The 22,448-nt window shown below is 43.9% G+C and overlaps 1 protein-coding gene across 1 annotated transcript in view; it reads right to left on the reverse strand.

Annotated features, from left to right (window-relative positions):
- Positions 1-22,448, reverse strand: part of ZDHHC15 (zDHHC palmitoyltransferase 15) — a 268,386-nt gene that overhangs the window by 43,769 nt on the left and 202,169 nt on the right. The window contains exons 9-10 of the mRNA XM_086918406.1: positions 20,021-20,147; positions 12,687-12,799 (exon numbers count right to left, since the gene is read on the reverse strand). Coding sequence (XP_086774532.1) covers positions 12,687-12,799; positions 20,021-20,147 — 240 coding nt within the window. The remainder of the gene's footprint in view (positions 1-12,686; positions 12,800-20,020; positions 20,148-22,448) is intronic.

Below are 22,448 nucleotides of genomic sequence, written 5' to 3' on the forward strand. Positions count from 1 at the left end.
TGAACCATGGGGCCTTCTTGCTGCTGGGTCTGCTAGGCGGGGTCCTCAGTGGGGCGAGGTCGTCTGCGCAGTTGCTGATCCACTTCGTGAGGTTGTCGGCGGCCTGGCTGGGGTTCGCTGAGCTGGCGGGGGGGTGCTGGCTCAGGGAAGCGGCAAGCTGGTCTGCTGTGATCTTGTTCCAGTTTCTTCGAGCAACCTGTTGCTGGTGGTGGTGGATCGTGGATCTTCTGAAGGTGAAGTGGACGCAGCTGTGGTCCGTCCAGTGGAGTCCGGTGGCGTGGCTGAAGATGATGTCGTTGCTGGATGAGAAGACAGCGTCGAGTGTGTATCCGGCGAGGTGGGTGGGGGTGGTCACTAGCTGCTTGAGTCCGAGATTGGCGAGGTTGTCAAGCAGGGTGGTGGAGTTGCGGTCGTTGTTGTTCTCCAGGTGGAAGTTGATGTCCCCCAAGAGGATGTAGTCAGCGGAGGGGAGGGCGTGCAGGCAGATTAAGTCGGCGATGTCTTCGCTGAATTGTGTGCGTGGTCCCGGGGGTCGGTAGATGAGGGTGCCTCTGAGGGTGGTTTTGGGGTCCGTGTGGATCTGGAAGTGCAGGTGTTCGGCAGTTTTCAGGGTCTTGTCGGTGTTGGTCGTGATGCGGATGGTGTCCCTGTAGATGATGGCGATGCCTCCTCCAGTCTGGTTGCTTAGATACTTTCTGTGAGCAGGATGTATAGGAATGTGGAAGTAGGCGTCCTTTAGGTCTAGTGTTGTAAGGAAATCGCCTTGTTGCAGCAGTGGGAGCACTTGTTGTAAAGTGATCATATGAAAATGATCTGATTGTATGTAATGATTGATTGGCCTGAGGTCGAGAAATGGTCTTAGTGTCCTGTCCTTCTTGGAAATTAGAAAATACAGCGAGTAAACCCCTGTTCCTTGTTCTTGTAAAGGAACTATTTGTATTGCGTCCTTTTGTAGAAGTGACAGAACTTCTTGTTTGAGCAGAGTAAGGTGTTCTGTAGACATTGGAAGCTGCCTGGGTGGTATGTGTGGAGGGGTTACTGTAAGTTCCAGACAGTAGCTATACTGGATAATCTGTCTTACCCACTTGTCTGTTGTGATGGAGTTCCAGACAGGCAGGAATTGTGTTAATCTGCCCCCCCCCCCGACCTCTTCCTTTGTTGTTATTCCCTCTATATCCTCCTCTAAAATATCCCTTGTTAGAGGATGTGTGTGTGTTCGATTTGAAGGATGTTGTATTGTCTGCATCAGTTTGTTTGGAACCTCCTCTGTAGAAGGAGCGACGAAAGGACCTTTTAGCTTGTGTGGACTGTAAAGCTCCCATAGATTTGGCAGTGTCTGTATCCTTCTTCATCTTTTCAAGTGCTATGTCTACTTCTGGTCCAAACAATTGGTTTTGATTGAATGGTTGATTTAAAATGGTAGTTTGCACTTCCTGTTTAAATCCTGAAATGCGTAGCCACGCATGTCTCCTAAGTACAACACTAGTATTTACAGGTCTAGATGCAGTGTTTGCTACATCTAGTGCGCACTTGATTGAGGCATTAGAAATTAGCTTGCCTTCTTGTATAAGGTCGTTTGCCTGTGCCTTATATTGATCAGGTAGATGTTGTAGTAGTTTCTCTAACTGATCATAATGAGCCCTATCATATCGTGAAAGGAGGGCTTGTGTGTTCGCCATACGCCATATTTTGGTAGCTTGCGCAGCTATTCTTTTGCCTGAAGCATCTATTACCTTGGATTCTTTGTCAGGTGGGGGTGCCTCACCTGAAGTTTGTCCTTTTCCTAGCATTTGACACAACTAGTGAATCTAATGGTAGTTGTCCTTTAATGTAGACTGGATCTGCAGGTGCAGGGCTATATTTTTTCTCAATTCTAGGGTTTAGGATACTAGTACGTACAGGGTCTTTAAATATCTCTGGATCATGTTTGATGTCCCCTTTAATCATGGGAAGAATTTGAACAGACCTTTGAGATTGTTCAAATGTATCTAACAGAAAATCTTCCTCTGCCTCATCAGAATGCATAGTGACCCCATGGTAAATGGCAGCTCTGTTCAACAGGTGACCAAAACCAATGTTATCTTCTGGGGGAGAAGGTTTTGATGGGTATGACTGTGGGTCAGGAATATCTGGCACATCCTGTGGGTTTGGGTACTCCCAGTCTGTATCATCTATAGGGTATGGGAAAGGCTCATCTGTGTTTATCCCTCTCCCTAAACTATACTCATCATCATTTTGAGGTGAGTGTGAGGATAAAAGAGGAGAATGTGGAGGAGATATCTGTGGTGAATTGTTAAGAGGAACAGGTGATGAAGGAGAAGGAAGTATAGGAGAAGAATGGTACATAGGAGATGTGGCAGAGTCCTTCTTCTTGGTAGGAACTACAGGTGTGGATGTTGCATCTGTCTTCCTCTTCTTGTGTGGAGCATTGGATACATGACCTGTCTTTGGGTTAATGTAGATCTTCTTTTGCAGAGGATCTGGTTGGAAAAGGTCTTCTCCTTGTGGAACCTTTGTCGGCGCCAATTTTTTCGGTTGCGGACGAGGTTGCTGTCCGTCTTTAGCCTTAGGAGGTGTTACAATGTCCTTTGGCGTAGTTTTCGACACCGAAGTGTTGTTTTCGGTGTCGTAGGCTGTTTCGAGGGCTTGGGCGCATCAGAATCAGGCCTTGTCAGTTTTGACACCGAAGACGATGGCTTCGGAGTGGAAGCAGGTCTCGTCTGCTTTGAGGCGTCGGACGCTGGCTTTGTACCCTTGTCTTTAGAAGTCGACGGTTTTGGAGCCGAGACTTCTTTCGGTGCCGAGGGAGCTTGTGGGATCGGCAAGTGCGGCTCGCTCGGTACCGAGCTACCGGAAGGCTTAGTTACTTTCTTCGGAGCCGGGTTCGATGGCGGGGCTGTCGAAGGAGTTTTTCGGTTGCGACTGGGCCCCGGAGGCGGAGTGTTGACCTTTGCCTTCGATCTGGGTGCTGTGTGTGGTGCAGGGGCAGTAGTACTCACGCGCTGACCCGATGGTATGGAATAATCTGAGTCGTCTGCCTCTGATACGATTTGGAGATCATCTGAATCTTCTTCGGGAACGAGCGGAACCTCTTCGTTGAAGATATCCACCGGTTCCAGAGCTGATTTCTGCATGTCGTGTCAACGGGCCCTCCGATCTCGGATGATTTTCTTGGATCGAAAGGACGCGCAGGCTGTACAGCTGGATTCGTCATGTTCTGGCGATAAACACAGGTTGCAGACCTTGTGGTGGTCACTGTGTGGAAACTTTACTCCACACCCGGGGCATCTCTTGAATGGCATCCTTTCCATGAGGTGTAGGCCTCACGGCGGGGATAGGCCCAACGGCCCGCGTCGATGACCGGAATCGAGCTGATGGATTCAAAACGATGTTAGTCGATATAGGAAGTAGTTTGGTACGTTTTTAGTACGTTTTTTGCGCTTCGAAGTTCTGGAAAAGTTTATTTCTAGCCAGAGCAGAAAACTTTCATCTGAACCCAGTGAGGGAAAAAAACAATCTAAGGATGGAGCCGATGCCCATGCGCACTATCGTCCAAGGGAGGAGTCACCTATCTCGTGACTACAAAGACTTCTTCCAAGACGACAACAACATGCAATCATCCGAGCCCAACACCAGGTGGCGATCTAATGCCAAGTGTAGTATCTGCAGCTCATATGCCTCGAACACAAGGTTACTCCTTTCAAATGAAATTATCCGCTACTTAAAGGGAGATCAATGTTAGCACCATAGTTTGGCTTTTGCTCAATAAAAGCAATGCTAAATATAAATGAAGGTATTTTGGCAATGTGTCTCCCTCCTTAAAAACTACTAAAGTAGTTAAAGCACTGACCATAATGAAAGCAATAAGTGACCACATGCCAATAATGCATAGCGTTATTCCCTAGTGTTGACCCTGCTTTATAACATTCATTAGTTTGAGCTATACCAGCCATAAAGTCTTCCACCTAGCAATCTACCTGGCTGAGAAGATCCATCTTTCATGTGGCTCCCACACAATCAGAAGTAATCACTTGGAAAAGAAACTTCACTGTCACAAATAGAAAACCCTTACCACTTCTTTCGGTGGGACTATCACCACATCTTGAACGCCTTCCAGTAGTTGCTCTCTTGCAAGATATTTGTGCATCACCTGAGGACAATACTTGTTTTCTACCTACTCAGTTTTCCCTGAAACAATTCCTCATCAAAATTCACTTCCAAAGCTGAAACACAAAGAACAAGTTACTTTCCTTCTGTAACGCTCTTTCTGGTATACTGTCTCTCTTTATTGCTCATGAAGACTATTAACCACAACAGTTTTTTCTCCTCCGCCTTTCCTATCTTTTCACCGAAGAACCCCACAAAAACGGATTGTCCTTTGGGGTCCAGCTGATGGAGTCTCTTTTTTGAGGGATGGGGCAGGGTGAAGAACGGTGGGAGACTGATGGATTGTCCTACATGAAAAGGAGTCACGACTTTCATCAAGAAAGCCGCCCAGATCCTTAGCACCAGTTTGTCTGGTAAAAAGGATGGTATAGGGCACTTCCACTGATAAGACCTGGAACTTGTTCATGCAACAAGCTGAAGTGATCTAAATAAGGCAGACAGTCTTCAGGTTCAGATGACGCAAAGAGTTCGAAGGGAGTACAGATGAGAACATGTCAGGACCAAATTAAGGTCCCATTGTGGCATCCCTAAACGTCTGAGAGAAAATGTGTTCCAAACCTTTAAGAAAAGGTATCACAACAGGTTATTTAAACAAGGACAGTTGGTAAACACAATAAGGCCGAAATAGCGAGCTAATAATATTTCATAGTGGATACTGCAAGACCTTGTTGGGCCAAACAGAAAACAAATAAAATATCCAACACTTTGGCTTGTGATGGGTCTTTCATGCAGACTTTACACTTTGTCACAAATCTGCCCCAGCGCTCGGCGTAAATAGACTTTTTGAAGGGTGTCTGGTAGCCTGGATGACATCAACAACTTTGGGTAGCAAATCAAATGTGGTTAACTGCTGCTGCTCAATCTCCAAACATGGAGGTGCAGATTGCACAGGTTTGGTTGGAAAATCCTGCCCTGCTGCTGCGACAGAAGGTTCTTCTGGAATGGTGACCTGATCGGAGGGCAGATGCTCATACCCAGACGTTCTGGGTACCACACTCTCCTGGCCCAGTCTGAAGCCATTAGGATGACTTGGGCCCTGTGGTTCCTCATATTCTTCTGAGCTCTGCATAGGACAGGCAGAGGTGGAAAAGTGAACAGGAGTGCTGTGTTCCACTCCAGTCAAAATGCATCTCCTCGTGAGAGCCTTTGCGAAAGCTTAAACACGTAAAGGTTTGGACAGTGCACATTCTTGATGGTGGCAAAAAGATCTAGGCAATATTCTCCCCATCTTCGTAGACACACAGTGCCAATTTGAACGCAGACACAATTTATGATCAGCCAGCTGGTTTGCAAGCAAGAAAATGCTGGGACACTCCTACCAATGCCAGAAGCGCAGAGCCTCTTGCCACACGCCGCCTGACCCTGCTCTTCCCTGCTTGTTGCAGTATGACAAGGTGGTGGAATTGTCTGTGAGAACTTGAACTAGCCTCCCATTGATGCACATATATGGGAACAACAGTGGTTCTAGGGAACAATAATAACTATCTCACATTGAAAAAATTACTACAGTGAATACAAAAATAAAATAAAATGTGAGGTACCCACACAAAGATTCAGTTATAGAATATTTTTTATTGTAAATAGGTTTTACATATGACAAAAACACAACACTCCCTAAACCTATGGCCTAACCTATGGCCTGGACCGATCACTCCCTGGTCAGGTTCTCGATCCCGAGTGTCTCCCCTCCCGTGATAAAGGCACCTACTTCATGCCTAAAACGGCCTTGGCATAAACTTCAACATCTTAACCTTACGGACAGCCTAGGCGAGCTTAACTTGAAGGGTGTGAACGACATTGACACGTCGTATGCGTCCTTCCAGGACTGGCTCACCAAGGGACTGGACGCTGTTATACCGACCAAGGGCCGCAACTCCCCCTCCAACCCCTGGTACGATGAAAAGCTGAAAACTATGAGGAAAGCATGTAAGAAAGCAGAACGCCACTGGAGGAAAGAATACAAGCTGGAGGTTAAAAATGCGTTTCTGGCCTTGCTTAAAGCATACCATAAAGCCATACGCTTAGCTCGCGCAGCCTTCTTCGCGAATGAAATTAAAACTAGTCCCAACCCCATGAAAACCATTTTTAAAATTGTGCAAAAATTGCAACATGGAGATAAACCGGCCTCTCACATCACTTCTACTCAGCAATGTGATGATCTAGCAACTTTCTTCACCGATAAAGTGAAGAAGATCTACAACTCTTTCACTCACGACCTTCCAGAGGACATTAAATCCCCCAAAGTCATCTGTGAGAGCTACAGGCTCTCCTGCATTCCAGCCATCTCTCGCGAGGAACTGACTACAATATGCAGGAAGGTAAAATCTGGCGCACCTGCAGACCCCATGAAACCAGTCTACTTTCAAGGAGCCCTGGAATTCTTCCTCCCACCCCTGACCTCTCTTCTCAACCTCTCATTTGCCACGGCCACGGTACCCATCTGCTTGAAGCAGGCTTGGGTCACACCCATTATAAAGAAACCCACCTTAGACCCCTCGATGCCGGAGAATTACCGGCCGGTTTCGCTGTTACCTTGGGTAGCGAAGCTAGCGGAGGCCCACGCGAACAAAGTGCTGAACGATCACATGGCAAAAAATAACATCCTGGACCCTTCCCAACACGGGTTCAGGCCGGGCCACAGCACGGAATCCGCTCTCCTTAACTCCACAGAACGCCTGCGAGAAATCATGGACACCGGTAAAAGTGCCGCGCTGATTTTGCTCGATCTCAGAGCGGCCTTCGATACGGTCTCCCATGCTATTTTACTCAAACGACTGGAAAACATCGGGATCATAGACTCAGCACTAGAGTGGTTCTGTTCATTTCTCACGAACAGATCCTTCCAGGTATCGGCACCCCCCTTCATCTCTAAACCCCAAGAAATAGGACAAGGAGTGCCACAGGGCTCTGCCCTCAGTCCATCACTTTTTAATCTATACATGCAACCCCTGGCGGAAGTCGCCAAACAATGGGATCTTACAATGGTGTCGTACGCCGACGACACCCAGTTGGTCATCAGCCTCAAGGAGGCTCCCTCCCCTGATGCCACTAGATTCAGGGATGGACTGACCGCTGTCGCCAATTGGATGACAGCGAACTGCCTCCAACTCAATGGTGGTAAAACCAAGGTGCTGATCATGGGCAAAAACTCCAACAGCTGGAGCAACCTTTGGTGGCCTTGCTCACTGGGCCCAGCCCCTCCTCCAAAAAATCTGGCAAAAAACCTGGGAGTCTGGCTGGACTCTGCACTTAATTTTCAGGCTCACACTAAAAAAGTGGCCGCGACTTGTATTGGATTACTGAGAAGCATTAATCCCATCTTAGGCTTCTTTGATTCCAAAACGAGACAACTGATTGTTCAATCGACCATCCTGGCCAGGTTGGACTAAGCCAGTGTTCTGCTGTTAGGAGCCAATAAAGCAGAAATTAAGAGACTCCAACGGATTCAGAATTCCGCAGCCAGGGCTATAGTAGGCTTGCCTAGAAGGTGCTCCGCGAGAGCTGCTATTCATAGAATGCACTGGCTGCCTGTGGAAGCCCGTATCCAATTCAAGGCCCTCATCTTTGCCTTTAAGATTCTGCGAACTGAGGGACCTGAGCTCCTTCGCCCACTGCTAACGCCCTATAACCCCCAACGAAACCTTCGCTCCAAAGGGCAACACTTAGTCCTGGTCCCCTACACGAAATACGCCCGTGTAGGAGGGCGCTCATTCAGACTGTTAGGGGCTAAGTTATGGAACTCCCTCCCCCTCCATATTCGTAGCATGAACAACCTATTGGCTTTCCGCAAAGCGATTAAAACTCACCTTTCCCCCCCCCTGTAGATGTCCACCTGCTTCTATCCCAGTTTGTTATGTTGGTTCTAGCGCCGGGACGCCCCGTTGCCAGGGCAGCTGTTGCGCTTTACAAAACGCTTAACGTAACATAACATAACATAACAAATAGTAAAATACATACATTCTTGCTGCTCAACATATTACAGAAATACATTGTACATTACAGTATATTACAAAAGAAAAGAGAAATTGCAAATGGGCCACCACTTCATCGGGTAGACTATAGATGAACGTGGAACATTTTGTGTATAAATCCCTTCCCAAATGCCCAAAAAGCATAGACGAAGTTTCGACCCCTAGAGTCAGAGTTATCATCAGGACAGAGAATAGTTTTGTGAGCGAAAAGCCATGTAATGACCAGATCATCCATCAAAATAGGGGCTAGAAGAATACATCTAAAGTCAATCCTTCCAGAAATAGATCAGCCAAATAACGCAGCTTGGCGGGCAGTCACATTCAAATTAGATTTAAATTGTTGCATTTACTGGAAGCAACACTGTGCTATGGAGCGTATTCCTCCAGCCTAAACCTCGCTAAATGAACCAGTAGCACACATTGATGGATGGAAGGAAGGCATTCAGCACCATAGAAATGGCCAGCAATGCCAGGTTTCTGCCAGATATACAAGTCCTCTCAGCTCCACCTCTCTCAGATTACATTCACACCTAGCAGTGAAAGATTTGCCACCACCGTCAGCAGCCGGTGGAGAAAAGAGAGAGGCCTACAGCTGGTCAGATTGTGGTCAAGTAATCACCACTGGCCATCTGCTCTAAAAACTGTGGAGCATCCAAAAGGTTTTCTTGCTCCTGGGCCCATTGAGACTTCAGATTCCACAGTAGAGCCTGCATATGCCGACAAGCAGGATGCATGAGGCCAACAGGCCAAGAAGCCTCATAACTGCTCTCTCTAAGTTCAAGGACAAGGCTGAAACATTGTGATCATAGCCTGAATGGCCAGGAATAGAGGCAACAGAGAAAAGGCCCTGACTAGCAACATGTCCAACAATACAATAAACAACAGTGGTATAAAAACTGTTTACACCAAATGCAATAAATGGTATAGGACTGTATATTTGAAATCACAAAGGTAAATTATTCAATATATTCACATTGTATATATATTTTGCATATTTTAGATAACTTACTTCATAAAAATTAAAACACACATCCTTTCATTCATCCATCCTAAATCCTTTATATAACTGGAGCCCAAAAGAGTGTCCAGTAGTGTCCAGTATTCCATTTGGTGTGAACAGTTTCTATAACACTTTTGTATATTGTTATGTTGAATAGTGCCTAGGTATAAAAAAACTAAATAAGGCCAATCCGGACTGTTTAAACTACATCATGCTCAAGACCGTTTCTATAAGAGGCAGTCTCTGCGAAGGAGCTAGGAGGTTCATCTTCACCTGGTGGTGATCTACAAATGACTGTGGCGAGCCTGCCTTCATAAGTCAGTCATCGAGGTGGGGGAAAATTGGAATGCCCAACATCTGAAGATGGGCAGAAAATCCCCGCTATCACTTTCATGATCACCAAGGGGATGCTGCCATCGCTAATGGGAGGCAAGACAAAATGAAAATGCACGTGTTTAACCTTGAACCACAGGTAACGACTGGGGGACTGCAGGATGGGCACATGAAAGTAAGCACCTTGCAGTGCCAAGGCTTCAATCTAGTTACCCGCATCTAGGGCAGACAGAACCGAGGCAAGCATGAACATTTTGAATGTATCCTTCCGCAGGAAGGCATTTTGAGAACAAAGGTCTTAAACAGGCTAGAGGTCTCCATCCTTCTTCAGCACAAGGAAATAGTATGAGTAACAACCCATCCTTCTTTATGAGAACAGAACTCTCTTGATGGTCTATTTGGAAATTAGAGCTTACATCTCTTGCAATAAGATGGATAGGTGCTCCTCTTAGACGTACTCTGATGTGGGAGGAAGCTGTGGTGGGTCAGAAAGAAATGTAAGGGCACAGCCATGCAGTGTGATCTGAAGGACCCACCTGTGAAAGTTGACTGATTGCCACCTGGGGAGAAAGTGTTGGATCCTGCGTCCTACAGGGTCGGTGTCCGCCACTAAGGGCAAACTAAAGTGGCTAGGAGGCTGATGCCACTGATGACATGCATCTTGGCCCATGAAGACCCATCCCAGGACACGGAAGGACTGAGGTTACTCCAGTGGGGCCTGACATTTCCTGTATGCCAATCCTTTGCAGTAGCCTCGGAAAGACTGAAACTGATGAGAAAACTGCCTGGAAGGGGTTGAGAGGCACAAAGAAAGCACTGTGGCCCAACTTTCATAAAGCGTTCTAAGGTGTATTCAGTTTTTTGCCAGTCAGGCAGAATCCATTCAATGGCATATCCATAAGAAAGTCCTGCACACCACCTAAAAAGCTAATTGATCGCATGCATGGTGACGGAAAGCCACACTAGTGCCAATCGCCCTCGCCAAGCAACTGGTAGTATCCAGACCAGCACAAATCACATAGTTGGCTTCATTCTGACCTTTTTGAATTGTTTAAGAGAAGGAGGACCTAAATCCGTGTGGGACTGCCAGCAAACTCTTACTATGTTCCAGGTAGGCAAATCTTGTTGACTGTCCTCAAGACTAGGCTGGCAGGAGAATACATTTTTATTTTCCGAACCCCTCAATCCTTTTTGACTCTGTTCAGAGAGGTCATGAGAAATGCATTAGGATTAACCTTGCTTGGAAGCTTGAAACACCAAACGTTGGTGTTTGCTGTCTGTTCACTGATGGGCAAGAACAAAGCTAAGACCAAGTGTCCATCAGCGTGTCAGGGAAGGCTTCTTTCAATAGGATTAAGGGCTCAGAGTAAGCAAGCCCAGGTTGTAGGACTTTTGAAATAATGTTTGTTTTAACTTCAAAAGAAGGAAGTTGTAGGTCCATGATCTCAGCAGCATATGGATTTGTCACAGGAATTACCACAGCTAAAGAAGCACTCTCTGACATTGGTGGTTCACAGGAGGAAATCAACTCTATTTCATGGGAAGTATGAAGACCACTGGACCTCTAAAAGTCCATGCATAAACTGTCATCGTCATAATGTGGTGTAAGTCAATACCTTCATCACCACTGGGATCTCCAAGTGGTGGTAAACTTTAGTTAGAGTTGTAAACCAAAAAGATTATAATGCTCTGAGCATGGCTCAGTGGTTGAGGAGGTACATTGTAAGAATCAGGCTGTACCGTACCCACATGCTCTGGAGTGGAGTCAAAGGGCAACCTCAGTCTGGATCAGGATGAATTTAGTTTGAGGGCAGAAATCAGAGTCTGCACTTGATCCCCCACGGCGATGTCGGTCCGGAGTCGATGAAAGAGGGACTGGCACAGGTCTTGGAGCTAGAGTATAAGTCTACACCAGAATCAGTGAGGAACTTGATACAGGTTTGAGGGCTCAGAAGGCACCAAGGACGGATCCGCCTGAGAAAACCTGACTGGAGGCCCCGTAGATTCTTCCAGGCCCAAATGTGACCAAAGGAAGCTGGAAGAGGGTAGAAAATATGCAGCATAGTTTCTTTAAAGACCTTAACCTGCTTTGGAGTTGCAACTGGCCTAGGGTGCATCACGATTAATTGCAGAATTTGCTCCTCAATCTGGGATCAGGAGCGATATGTCCTCATGACCTCTCTTTGATTAGAGTTGGGGGATGGGGCTGAGTCCTTCTTAGGTTTCCTCTTCGATTTTGAATTTGACTTATCAGACAATTTTGACCACAATAAAGACCAGTTGCGTGATCAGCTAGGGACTACAAGTGGGTCTGCTTCCTTGACTTGGAACAAGAGTGCGCCTAATGCGAGGTTTGTGACTTTTTCTTATGTTTGCCAATAAACAGTTTTGATTCACGGTCCTGGATCGCCTTCAGGTGCATGAGAGTGTACTTGTCTTATGAACTGGAGTTGTGCTCTGAGCCCGAACACCAAAGGCACACCTCATGCGAGTCTGTCACCAACATTGTTTTCACAACATAGTTTGAGAACCCTATAGTTTTTTTTGGGGGGGGTAAATCTTTCCCTGGCACACTAGTCAGCAAATAATAACCAAAGAGGGAGCGGGTCTCTGGATCCACCTTTGAAGGCACAGATGGAAAGGAACAGACATCGTTGAGTGGGAGTGGCCCTTCTATGCGCCTCTGCTCTGTTATTTCCAGTGCGCAATGACCTTCCCCGACTTGGCAAGGTGCCACCTAGAGGCATGTGGGAGCACTGCTATGAACGTTTCTGGATTCAGTCTGGTGCGTGGGGAATACTCCAAAGATGAGCAATCAGTGGTTAAATCTATTCATCAGAAAGACCATTCCTTGTTTCGGAGTGAAGCCTGGGCTGGAAGACTAAGCCCAATTACATCCATGTGTAATGCTAGAATTATCCTTGATATAGAGATGGGTCAAATAGTATTCTCACAACCACTTTTCCTTAAGCCTAAAACAGTTTGCGACCAAAATTAATTAGAAGTTGCAAATGCTGTGTTTGAACTTAAATATTGGCTCAGTATTGCAGCATTATACATTGTTAAGACATTAATTGATCATCACTGAGAGAAAGTTGTATTATGTCGAGAAGAAAATGAAAAATGCTTACGTAATGTGCTCAGACCCTTTAGGTTTCATACATAGGTGAGGATATGCCTCCATAATTTGACACTTCCGTCATCATGTAAATTACCTTCATTGTCTTCTTCCATTCCATCATCGTCCCACTGGTCTTCGTTTCCTAAAAGCGGGTTCCGGGACTCACACTGAGAAGATCGCATGGGGAATGAAAGCCCATCCCCCAAGCTAAGGAAAGAAAGAAATTGAGCCATAAAGCCAGTCTATGCACATGGAAATTAAGTTTTTACAAAGTACAGTTCCAACATACTTTACAGTTTCTAGATTAAATAGATAAGTCGAGATGTTTGTCTTATTGCAAGTTTTGAAGCATTGTCTTTGATTAGGTCAAACATGCTACTGAAGTTGAGATACGAGCAACTATCTGGAGGGCCTCAGATTCACGCAATTGGTTCAGACTGAGACAGCAAAGAATATTGAGAAGAATCTTATAGATGGCTATTACTCAACTGATTTTTTATTTCATGCAATATTTTGTGGGTGAATTGCTTTTGCCTTTGTATGCACAAATCTGGTCAGTGAGGTCTAGAGTTACAAAAAGATGCATGGCCCCTTAGTGCTCACAGAAACATATGAATTCATCAAGCATAGGCTTAACAATGCTTCTCTAAAGGATGTTGGTAAGCACGCAGCAGTGTAATAGTAGCTTAAGACAGTGAATATTCCATCTGATAAAACCTTATCTAATGGCAGTCTTCCTGTTTGACAAAGCATCTGATACTATATACCTGTTAGTTGGAAGCTTTGAGAAAATACTTTCTTGGATTCAATTTTATTAAAATACTTTTTTGAAGAGTTCACTTATAGCAGCACATCACAGTAACGCCAATGCTTTCCAACCTCTAGTTCCATTTTTTCCCTTTTATCGACCCCTCCATGCCTCTTATATCAGCCTTTGTCTCATCTCAACTTCTATAATCCCCTTTAGCCAGCTTATATTCCACAAGCAGGGTAGAAGTTTAATCAAACAGGAATAACACTCATAAATCCAGTGGATATATTGTTTCTTTGCAGTCTTGGTCTTTGAAATCCAATATATGTTGCCATAATGACAATAAATCATCTTGCTCTTTAAGCATATGTCTACTTAAGCATTCCATTGCCACCGTATCACAAATGTTAAGGTATTAAAAACTCAAGTTGTGCACGATTGTTTCCACAGCCTTGCTGAAACTATCTTAGCAATTAGCAATAATTGTAAAATTAATACTCACTCCCTAGATGTACTAGTCTTTCATATATTTGGTGTCATACTTAGCTTTGAGTTTGCTCGGATAGTGAATCCTACCATTGTCCTACCATTTCATTTACTGCCCCATGTATTTACAATAGGTTGACAATTTCCGATATGCTCACAAAATGTGTGCAGGTGTTCCCCTTTAGGTGCATTGTCTCAATCATCTGTTTGTTCCTTTAAACATCTTGTTTAGCTTGCTGGAGTTAAGAACCATTATAAACACAACAAGATGATGGACGGAGTGCTGAAACGTTTCAACCACTCACCCCAAATGAAAGAGATCTGGGTTGAATTCCTCATTCTTTTACTCACTATGCCACCATATGCAAATAAGTTTTAACCCTGAACCTCATGGGAACTGCCAAGCTGGGTCCTCCCTGGACTGGAAACAAGCATCCTGGGACTGGTTTCAGGATATCACCCCTCACCATCCAGACTAGCTTGAATCCAGAGCCACAGCAAGCAAGGGACCCATGTTTGGGCATACCCATGGCCACTTAGGGCGAACATAGCAAACACAAGATGATGGACGGAGTGCTGAAACTTTTCAACCTCTCACCTCCAATCAAGAGATCTGGGTTGAATCATTTTATTTTGTGATGTTGTGTTGACTGATTTGAATATGGATAGGTCCAAACTGGGGTTAAGTGGGCAGCAAAATAACTAAAGTTTCAACACTCCGGCCATCATTTTATTTTGTGATGTTAAGAACCATTGTGTCATTATTTTCATTCTATATTGTCTTTGCTATTTAGAATGGTTGAATCTCACAGTATCTCTCAGTGGCTTAGCCACCCTTTCTCTGTTATTTCACTGCCTATTTCCTTCCGCTACCTTTTCATGTACCCCATGTGTGAGGTTTTAATCAGTCTACCAGAAATGTATACATTTTTGGCACTGCGACTGAGGTACTGTCCATGTTCTTTGCAAGTTTATCGAAACGGTTAACTCTCTTGTGCCCCTTTCTTGTTTGGGAAATACGCTGTACAAAGTCCTAGTAACTGGCATCTAAAGTTTTCTATCTCCTCTACTTTATGTATCTTCTTACCATCTAGGAATCATTTTATTTCCCCGTTTTCAAACAGATCCACTAGTACTCGGCAATCCCTATATCACCAGGCTCTGTACACGGTACCTTCATATGCCGGACTGAGGACTTCATCATTATGGATAGGTGTAAATAATCATGGGAAGGTCAGTAAGTGTCGAGCCAGAGCGACTGAGTCCCACACATGCAACTATGTTACGGTAATCTGACTACAATGTAATTGTTGCGTTCTCAAGGTTTTCGGTAGCCAAAAAATATCCCATATAAACTTCCTCCTGCAACTGTCCATTCAACCTAACATGTACAGCTATGGTGCCCTATCATATGTTTTGACATATGGAAAACACAACTCTACCATTTGAGTTTGTTGCCTGGAGACTCTTGCAGGTGTCCCTTGCCATGTACATTTTACTATGTCTTTTTGTAATTTGTCCTGTGCTCAAAGAATTCAGTTCACCATAGTTCTATTTTTGGGTGCTTTATAGGGGACTTTCGTCATGAACACCCAGTCTTCGAGTAGGGCAGATTTGACCATTTGTCAAGCAGTTCCAGCTAACCCTGTTAAATGCCTTCTTGGCATACAGATCCAACAGTACCAGGGTCTTCTCTGTTTTATTTGCTTTTACTATGAGGTGTGCAGTCCTTTTAATGTTATTGAATGTGTGAAGTTCTGGAATGAACCCAGACTGATCCTCGAGTATCATATCTGAGAGGATCTGTGATAACCCGGGAGCCAATATATTTTGGTATATAACAGTGCTTTCAGTATGTAAGAGGAACAAAGAGCCATATCTTCCCTTGTTTCGTTATGGCAGTTACCTCAGCCTCATTCACTGTATGGGGCACATTAAAAACAATTTCTTGGAATAGATGTGTTAACTGCAGGATTAAGCAGCATGCGAAGGCTCTGTAGAATTTTTAGGCATAACCATCTGATCCTGGGGCTTCCAAGGTTTTAGGTCTTTTATAGCCTTTGTTACTTCCTCCTGTGTCTGGGGCTAATAAATGTATCTTTGTTTATTCGTTATTTTAAGGAGGTCAATCAGGGTTCTTGTTCATATTGGTTTGAGTAAAAATCCTAAATAGCTATGATTAAAAATTACCACCCATCTGAGTCTTTAATCAACACAATCCTTTCCCTATTCTGTTTAGACTGCAGACTCCACATTAGCAGTGCTGGTGCCTTTATACTGAATTTGCATCCTTTATGTCGGACAACTAGAAGAGCTTTTTTAGATCTGTTTACCAATAACATGTTGAGCTGCTCATCAGCGCCATGCTCTTATCTATTCTGAACACCTCCACCTCTTCTGCGACCTTCCCAGACACTTGGAAACATGCAAATGTCCTTCCATTGCTGAAGAAAACCTCAGCGGACCCTAAACTGCTTGCCAACCATAGACCGATCTCTGTGCTACTATTCCCAGCCAAGGTCTTAGAGATATTCATCAACAGATGCCTCACCAAATACCTCAATGACACCACTCAGTCTGGTTTCAGACCTAACCACATTGATTATAGAAACTGCCCATGAAGTTTTAATTATTGAAAGAGGAGACATTGAGGAGATGGACCTGAAAATAAAGGAGAGTAATGCACTAAAGGAAGCTAAAAAAAAGCTAGATGAAATCCAGAGCGACATCTCCCGATATAGGGAATATTTAGTTAATAAAAAATCTAACAAACTTAGGAAAGACATTTCAAAATATAACTTGGAATATGTCTATCAAAATCTCCAAAAAGATTTCTACGACAGACCTAGAGAAGATAATTCCAATAGAAAACCATGGCCAAAGCCGATAAGAAATTTCCCTAGAAAGAACGTGAGGTTTTTCGATACCTCATACACTAATTCTGACTCTGACAACGAGACACATCAAGATAACTGAAACAATAAGGAAAGAGAATCAATCCCCAGTGTAAGTAGAGATATGTTGTCTTTTTTAGAACAACATCAAAAAAACTATGGACCTACAAGGGGAAGGTGGCGGGGTAGAGGGAATTTCAACCCCCAAAATCAGTTCCAACATAGTCCTTACATGAACACAAGGAGCCAGAAAAAGTGGGACTAGATGATAAGGTCCCTATCATAAATCTCTCACAAAGAACTCTATCACAGGATGAGGTCAATGTTTTAGAAAAAGGCTTAGGATACACCATTGCCTCACCAGCTGATAGATATCATTTGGAAAGAGATTTACAGAGCTTTTTTCAGAAAAATTAGATTGAATACCTTTTTAGAAGGCAAAGAAAGAGGACCAACAGATAACAAATCAGGCTTAAAACCTAAATCGACTTGGACACACAAATAAACCCTGTAAATAAAGACATAGAGGTATTTGAACATGTAGTGGAAAAAAGTATAGATGACTGACTTAATAAAAAAAATGGGTCAACAATAATCTCAGCACGCATGAACGCCTGGTCCTTAAGACTCTAGAACAAAGTCATAACCTTACTATCAAACCGGCTAACAAAGGCGGCAGTATTGTGGTTATGGAGACCGTAGATTATAACAGGAGAATGCATTTACTTCTGAACAATAATCATCACTACTAAAGGTCCAATAGAGAGGAGTGGAATGCTCTGACCCGTAACATCAAAAATGTATTCCGTTTTGTCAAAGAAGATGGCATTATTTGCAATGATGAATTTAATTTTCTTAATAACGATAATCCCATTATTCCTGCACTCTACGGTCTCCGAAAAGTGAACAAAAACATAGATGACCCTCCCATGAGACCCATTGTCTCCTGCATCAACTCCCTGACTGAGCCCCTGAGCAAGTACGCTGATGTTTTTTTTTTTTTACAGCCTTTGGTAGTACAACAAAAAGAATACATTAACAACTGCCACGATCCAGAAAATGGAAAACTTGGATTTAAATCCAGAGACACAGTTCCTCGTGACTAGAAATTGAGGCACTGTATACTAATATCCCTTAGGATAACACCATACGTATGATTAAGAACCTCCTTAGTGTTGAGAAGGTAGACCTGTCCCAACCCCCGACTTTCATTGTGGATTGTGTGACTATCATTTAAAAAAAAAAAACATCTTCCTATTTGAAAAGGGCTTTTATAGACAGATCAAGGGGACCAGCATGGGAGCTACCTGTGCTACTAGTCTGGCCTGTCTTTATGTGGCTCAATTTGAGGAGAGACATATCTTCAATGTATCAGCGCCTTTCTTCTCACTGGTCCCGTTACATAGACAATGTGTTTTTCATATGGACGGGTACTGAAAAAATCCTGGCAGAATTTATAGAATGGATAAATCTTGGCGATGTTAATCTCAAATTTACCTCTACTGTGAATAGAGACGAAAGTGAATTTTTAGATATCATAATAAAAAATGTGGATAGGCTACTTAATGTAGAACTATTCACTAAACCTACTGATCTGAACACCATGCTCCATTATAATAACAATCACCCTGTTTGTCAAAAGGATAATATCCCGTTTTGAGGTTGAAACGCAACTGTACTAACATTAAAGACTATGACAAACATGCTGAATCTACTGAAACTACGCTCCTTCGCCCACATCGCCACAAAGACCTGGAACAGCTTCCCCACGCACCTCTGGACCATCTCCTCTCTTCTGAAATTCTGAATGGCCCTCAAGACCTGACTGTTTGAATATGCCTCCAGGACCCGCAAGTTCCTGGATACCTTATTGGGTGATTAGCAGCACTCAATAAATCCTGATTGATTGACTATAGCGCTTTGTGGGCAAATTCCACCCTTTCACTTTTAATGCAAGTATTCTAATCCCATCCTTGCAACGAATACATGTATTTCTCGTTCTCTGTACCGGTCTCGTCAGTCTCGTTATATCTGGGCAAGCATTATTCCCCAATCCCATTTTGCTTGTCCTTCCCCAACAAATTTGTGTTCATCCCCACTGGCAGTTGCCAATGTTTTTGCTGATTATCGTTTTTATTATAATTAATATTTCCGGGATTCAAGGACTTCCTCTTCTAACACGACATCTCCCCCTTTCCCTATTTCACCTCATGTTCACGTATAAAACAGAGAAGCACAATATAACTTCTATAAATTAGTTTACCATTGACCTTCTCTAGTCTTATATTGTTGGAGGGATTTTATGTCTTTATGTGTTAATGCATTCACAAGGGCTCTCTCTTATTGTTGCCTTTTTCTTCTGTACCAGCCTATCCCTCAGGTCTGTCTCTTCGATATTGTTTGCTTTTGCTAGCAGTCGGTCTTCCTCCCTAGCTTTCCACCCATCTTCCTCTGGTTTGTCTTAAGAGCTCTCTCCTGCTTAAAACCAGATGCGTCATGGGAAAGTTCATCAAAAGTGGATGACTCCTTTGTAGAGCTCATCTAGTATCGGGTGAAGGAATTGTCTTTTTGACAAATTTGATGATGCTTCGTCCTGTAGGAGAAGCAGTTTGTCTACATGGTGGTTTAGGTGGGCATTCCTTCTTGCTCTCTGTATGATGTGTTCTTCCTGCTGATAGGAAGAATTTTTCAATATAATGTCTCTTGGTCTGTTTGCAATTTGTGTCGGACTGCTTCTCCCTCTTTAGGGTCCAGAATTTGGGTAGTTTGGGATAGTGTCTTCTCTGTCCATTATTTCAGAGTCCGCTGTCTCTTCCAAGACATTCCAAATCTATATGTTCTCTTTCCGGACTGGGTTTTCCTGATGTTTTCTATTTTTTTTTTACATTGTTGCTCAATTTGTTCTGCTTTTTCCAGACGGTCTATTTTTTCCTGTATATCTTGTACTTCTAGTTGTATGTGATGTATAGCTTTGCCTGCGGGTCGTCACTGTTTCAAATATTTTCATTTTGCTTATTTTTCTTTCCTCAAACCTTCCTTCCATTCGGAGTACAATGTTTGACGCATAGTGCAGATGTCTTCCTTAGCATGGTGTTATCTTCTATTGTCCCTGCTACTTTTGCTGAGATCTGTGATTCTTATAAAATGTATTTGCCTGCACAAATGTAGCAATTTAAAAGAAAAATTGCTCTTTCAGCTATTTGCCCCACCCAGGAAAGTAGTGTGACTTTCTTGATCCAGGTTATGGGTTGCCTGCAATGTGCACTAGAATTTATATACTTCACCATTAGACCTTACCTGGATTCCACAGGTAGGAACCATAATTTTCTGTTCATGCCAAATACTTGCTGGAGGTTTCGTCGAATGCCCAAGTGGAATGCATTTTTATCTGGGCCATTATGAAATACTGGCGGTGAAAAAGCTTCTAAAATGGGAAGAGAGAAAAGGAAATGACATACACATTTCTGTCTGATATATACTATAACACAATTGGTCAGGCAAGCAGGCACGTTCAGGTACTTATTTACTGGGAGTGGAAGTAGAGCATTTCAAAATAAAAGAGAGGAGCCACTTCTGATTTCAAACCATAACTACATGCCTACATTACTAATTTAAAATTACAAGCCCTATTGAGAAAGGTCTGAATTCAGAACCCAAGCCTGGAAGTCATCTATGAGGCAAGCAAGGAAAAGGCTTTTGGCAGCCAACGTATAGCAGGTAGCGAGCTACAGAGGGAGCTCCGGGGTGGTGGTGGAGAACTGGTGGGGTACTAAGGAAAGGCATCCCATAAAAATCGAACAAACTTTGCTATTGAAACTACCTGGCAGCTGCAAAGAGCAGAAAGTACAAAAGCGAAACAGTCGGAAAACACATGTTTCGTACACATGCACATTGACGCGTGCTTAAACAATCTTTTTTTTAAGTGGCACCTGAAAAAGAAGCGGTGGAAGGACACAAGTAATGAGTCCATGCTCCTGTGCAGGTACAAACACCAGAATAGGAAGGAATGGCCATGGAAGCTGACAAAGCAGCAGCAAGCAAATGAGTGACAATAAAGTCAACCAATGGTATGCAACTGTCGGACGCTAAGTGCACTGTAAGCTAACAAGATTTCTTGCAACATGTGCCATTTTAGGCAACAAATAAAAAGCAACCCCTCAGTGCGGTCATAGCGTGGTGGGTGTAAGTAAGATATTGGGAAACAGACAAGTAAGAAAAAAAGCACAGCAAATAAGAAATTAAACAAATAAATAACGTATGACTGGTGACGCACAACAATAATATTTCTAAAATGTATTTACAATGTAAATAGTTCTAGGTTTAAAAATTTAATGTGTGTAAACACAGTTTTGCACATATACACACAGGTTATTTGTGTTGTGCCTATGTGCAACTTGCCTCTTTCTGTGCCTTTTTACATTCCCCAGGCTTGCGACGCTGCAGTGCAACAGACCCACCCAGATAGCAAATGCTGTGCAATCAAAGTTCAGTACTATTCATCACTTCCCTAATGTCACTGTGGCGATAGTGTGCACAAATACGCTATTTGTTGTGCCCAGGGCCACTGGGCAAATCTTTCGAACCAGGAAAATGCAACAGCTGAAAATCCATATGAAGATGGCATGTGATGCAGACCTGACAATCACACACTGATGTGCCCCAATTTCCTGCATCCACCCACAACTCCAAGAATACCAGCAACCCACATTCAATGGAGACATACCACCAGGCTGGGCCATGGCTATCGGGTGAGTACAAGACAGACAGGCAGACACACATACACGCAAAAGGTCAGGACATGCAATATGACAGAGTATGTGCCTAGTGTAGAAGGGGCGTTTCCAATGCTTTGATCACATCACATTGGGAGTGCCTCAGCATGAGCCACATGAGATGTGAGGAATGACACTCTTTGTGTGCTGCCAGTGGAGGGAATGAGGTTAATAAAAACTCAAGTGAAAATGAAGATGAAAAGACAGAAGTGAGATAGGATCAACAACATCAGAATGCTGCTGTTGACACAATGGCAGGCAGCCTCGGCCCTGTTTGGATGAGTATCATGCTAATGTCCACTATAGCAATGGCAGCTGAAAATGTTGCTCCAGTAAGAGCGGCTCCAGGAAGAAACCAAGAAGGAGACCTAACTGGTCCATCATCCTTCTGAATGGTGTGAGGACCCCATGCCTTATACTTTGAAGCTTCAAAAAGGGGACTTTACAGGTTCCCTCTGATATTTCTTGGCTAATGTCTGTGGGACCAGGTTTGATAGCCACTAATCTGTGTTCTGCAGCTACACAGGTTCCAAGGGATATCAGAAGCAGAGGCGAAGCAATGGTAGCATGTGCAGGAGTGGTTGTGATTGCAGCCGGTTTAGGGATGGTGGTAAATGTCTGCTTATGCAGGTAAAACACACAAGATGATGGACGGAATGTTGCACAGTGGCAAAACATTCACTCCCAGTCACAGATCTGAGTTTAATTTTGCTCACCACGCCACCCCAGTTCAGACATGGCCATATGAAAATCAGTCTTGACCCTGTGCCTCATGGGAACAGTCCAGCCTGAACTGCCAAGCCATGTCTTCCCTGGACCGGAATCAAGCATCCTAGGACCGGTTTCTGGCTATCAGCTGTCATCAGCCAGGATAGCTTGACTCCAGTGGCGTAGTGAGCATGTGGCCCACGTCTGGGCATACCCTTCCCACATAGGGCGAACAGCAAAACACA

The sequence above is a fragment of the Lissotriton vulgaris genome, chromosome 4_1, assembly GCF_964263255.1.
Source record: "Lissotriton vulgaris chromosome 4_1, aLisVul1.2, whole genome shotgun sequence".
Taxonomy (NCBI): domain Eukaryota; kingdom Metazoa; phylum Chordata; class Amphibia; order Caudata; family Salamandridae; genus Lissotriton; species Lissotriton vulgaris.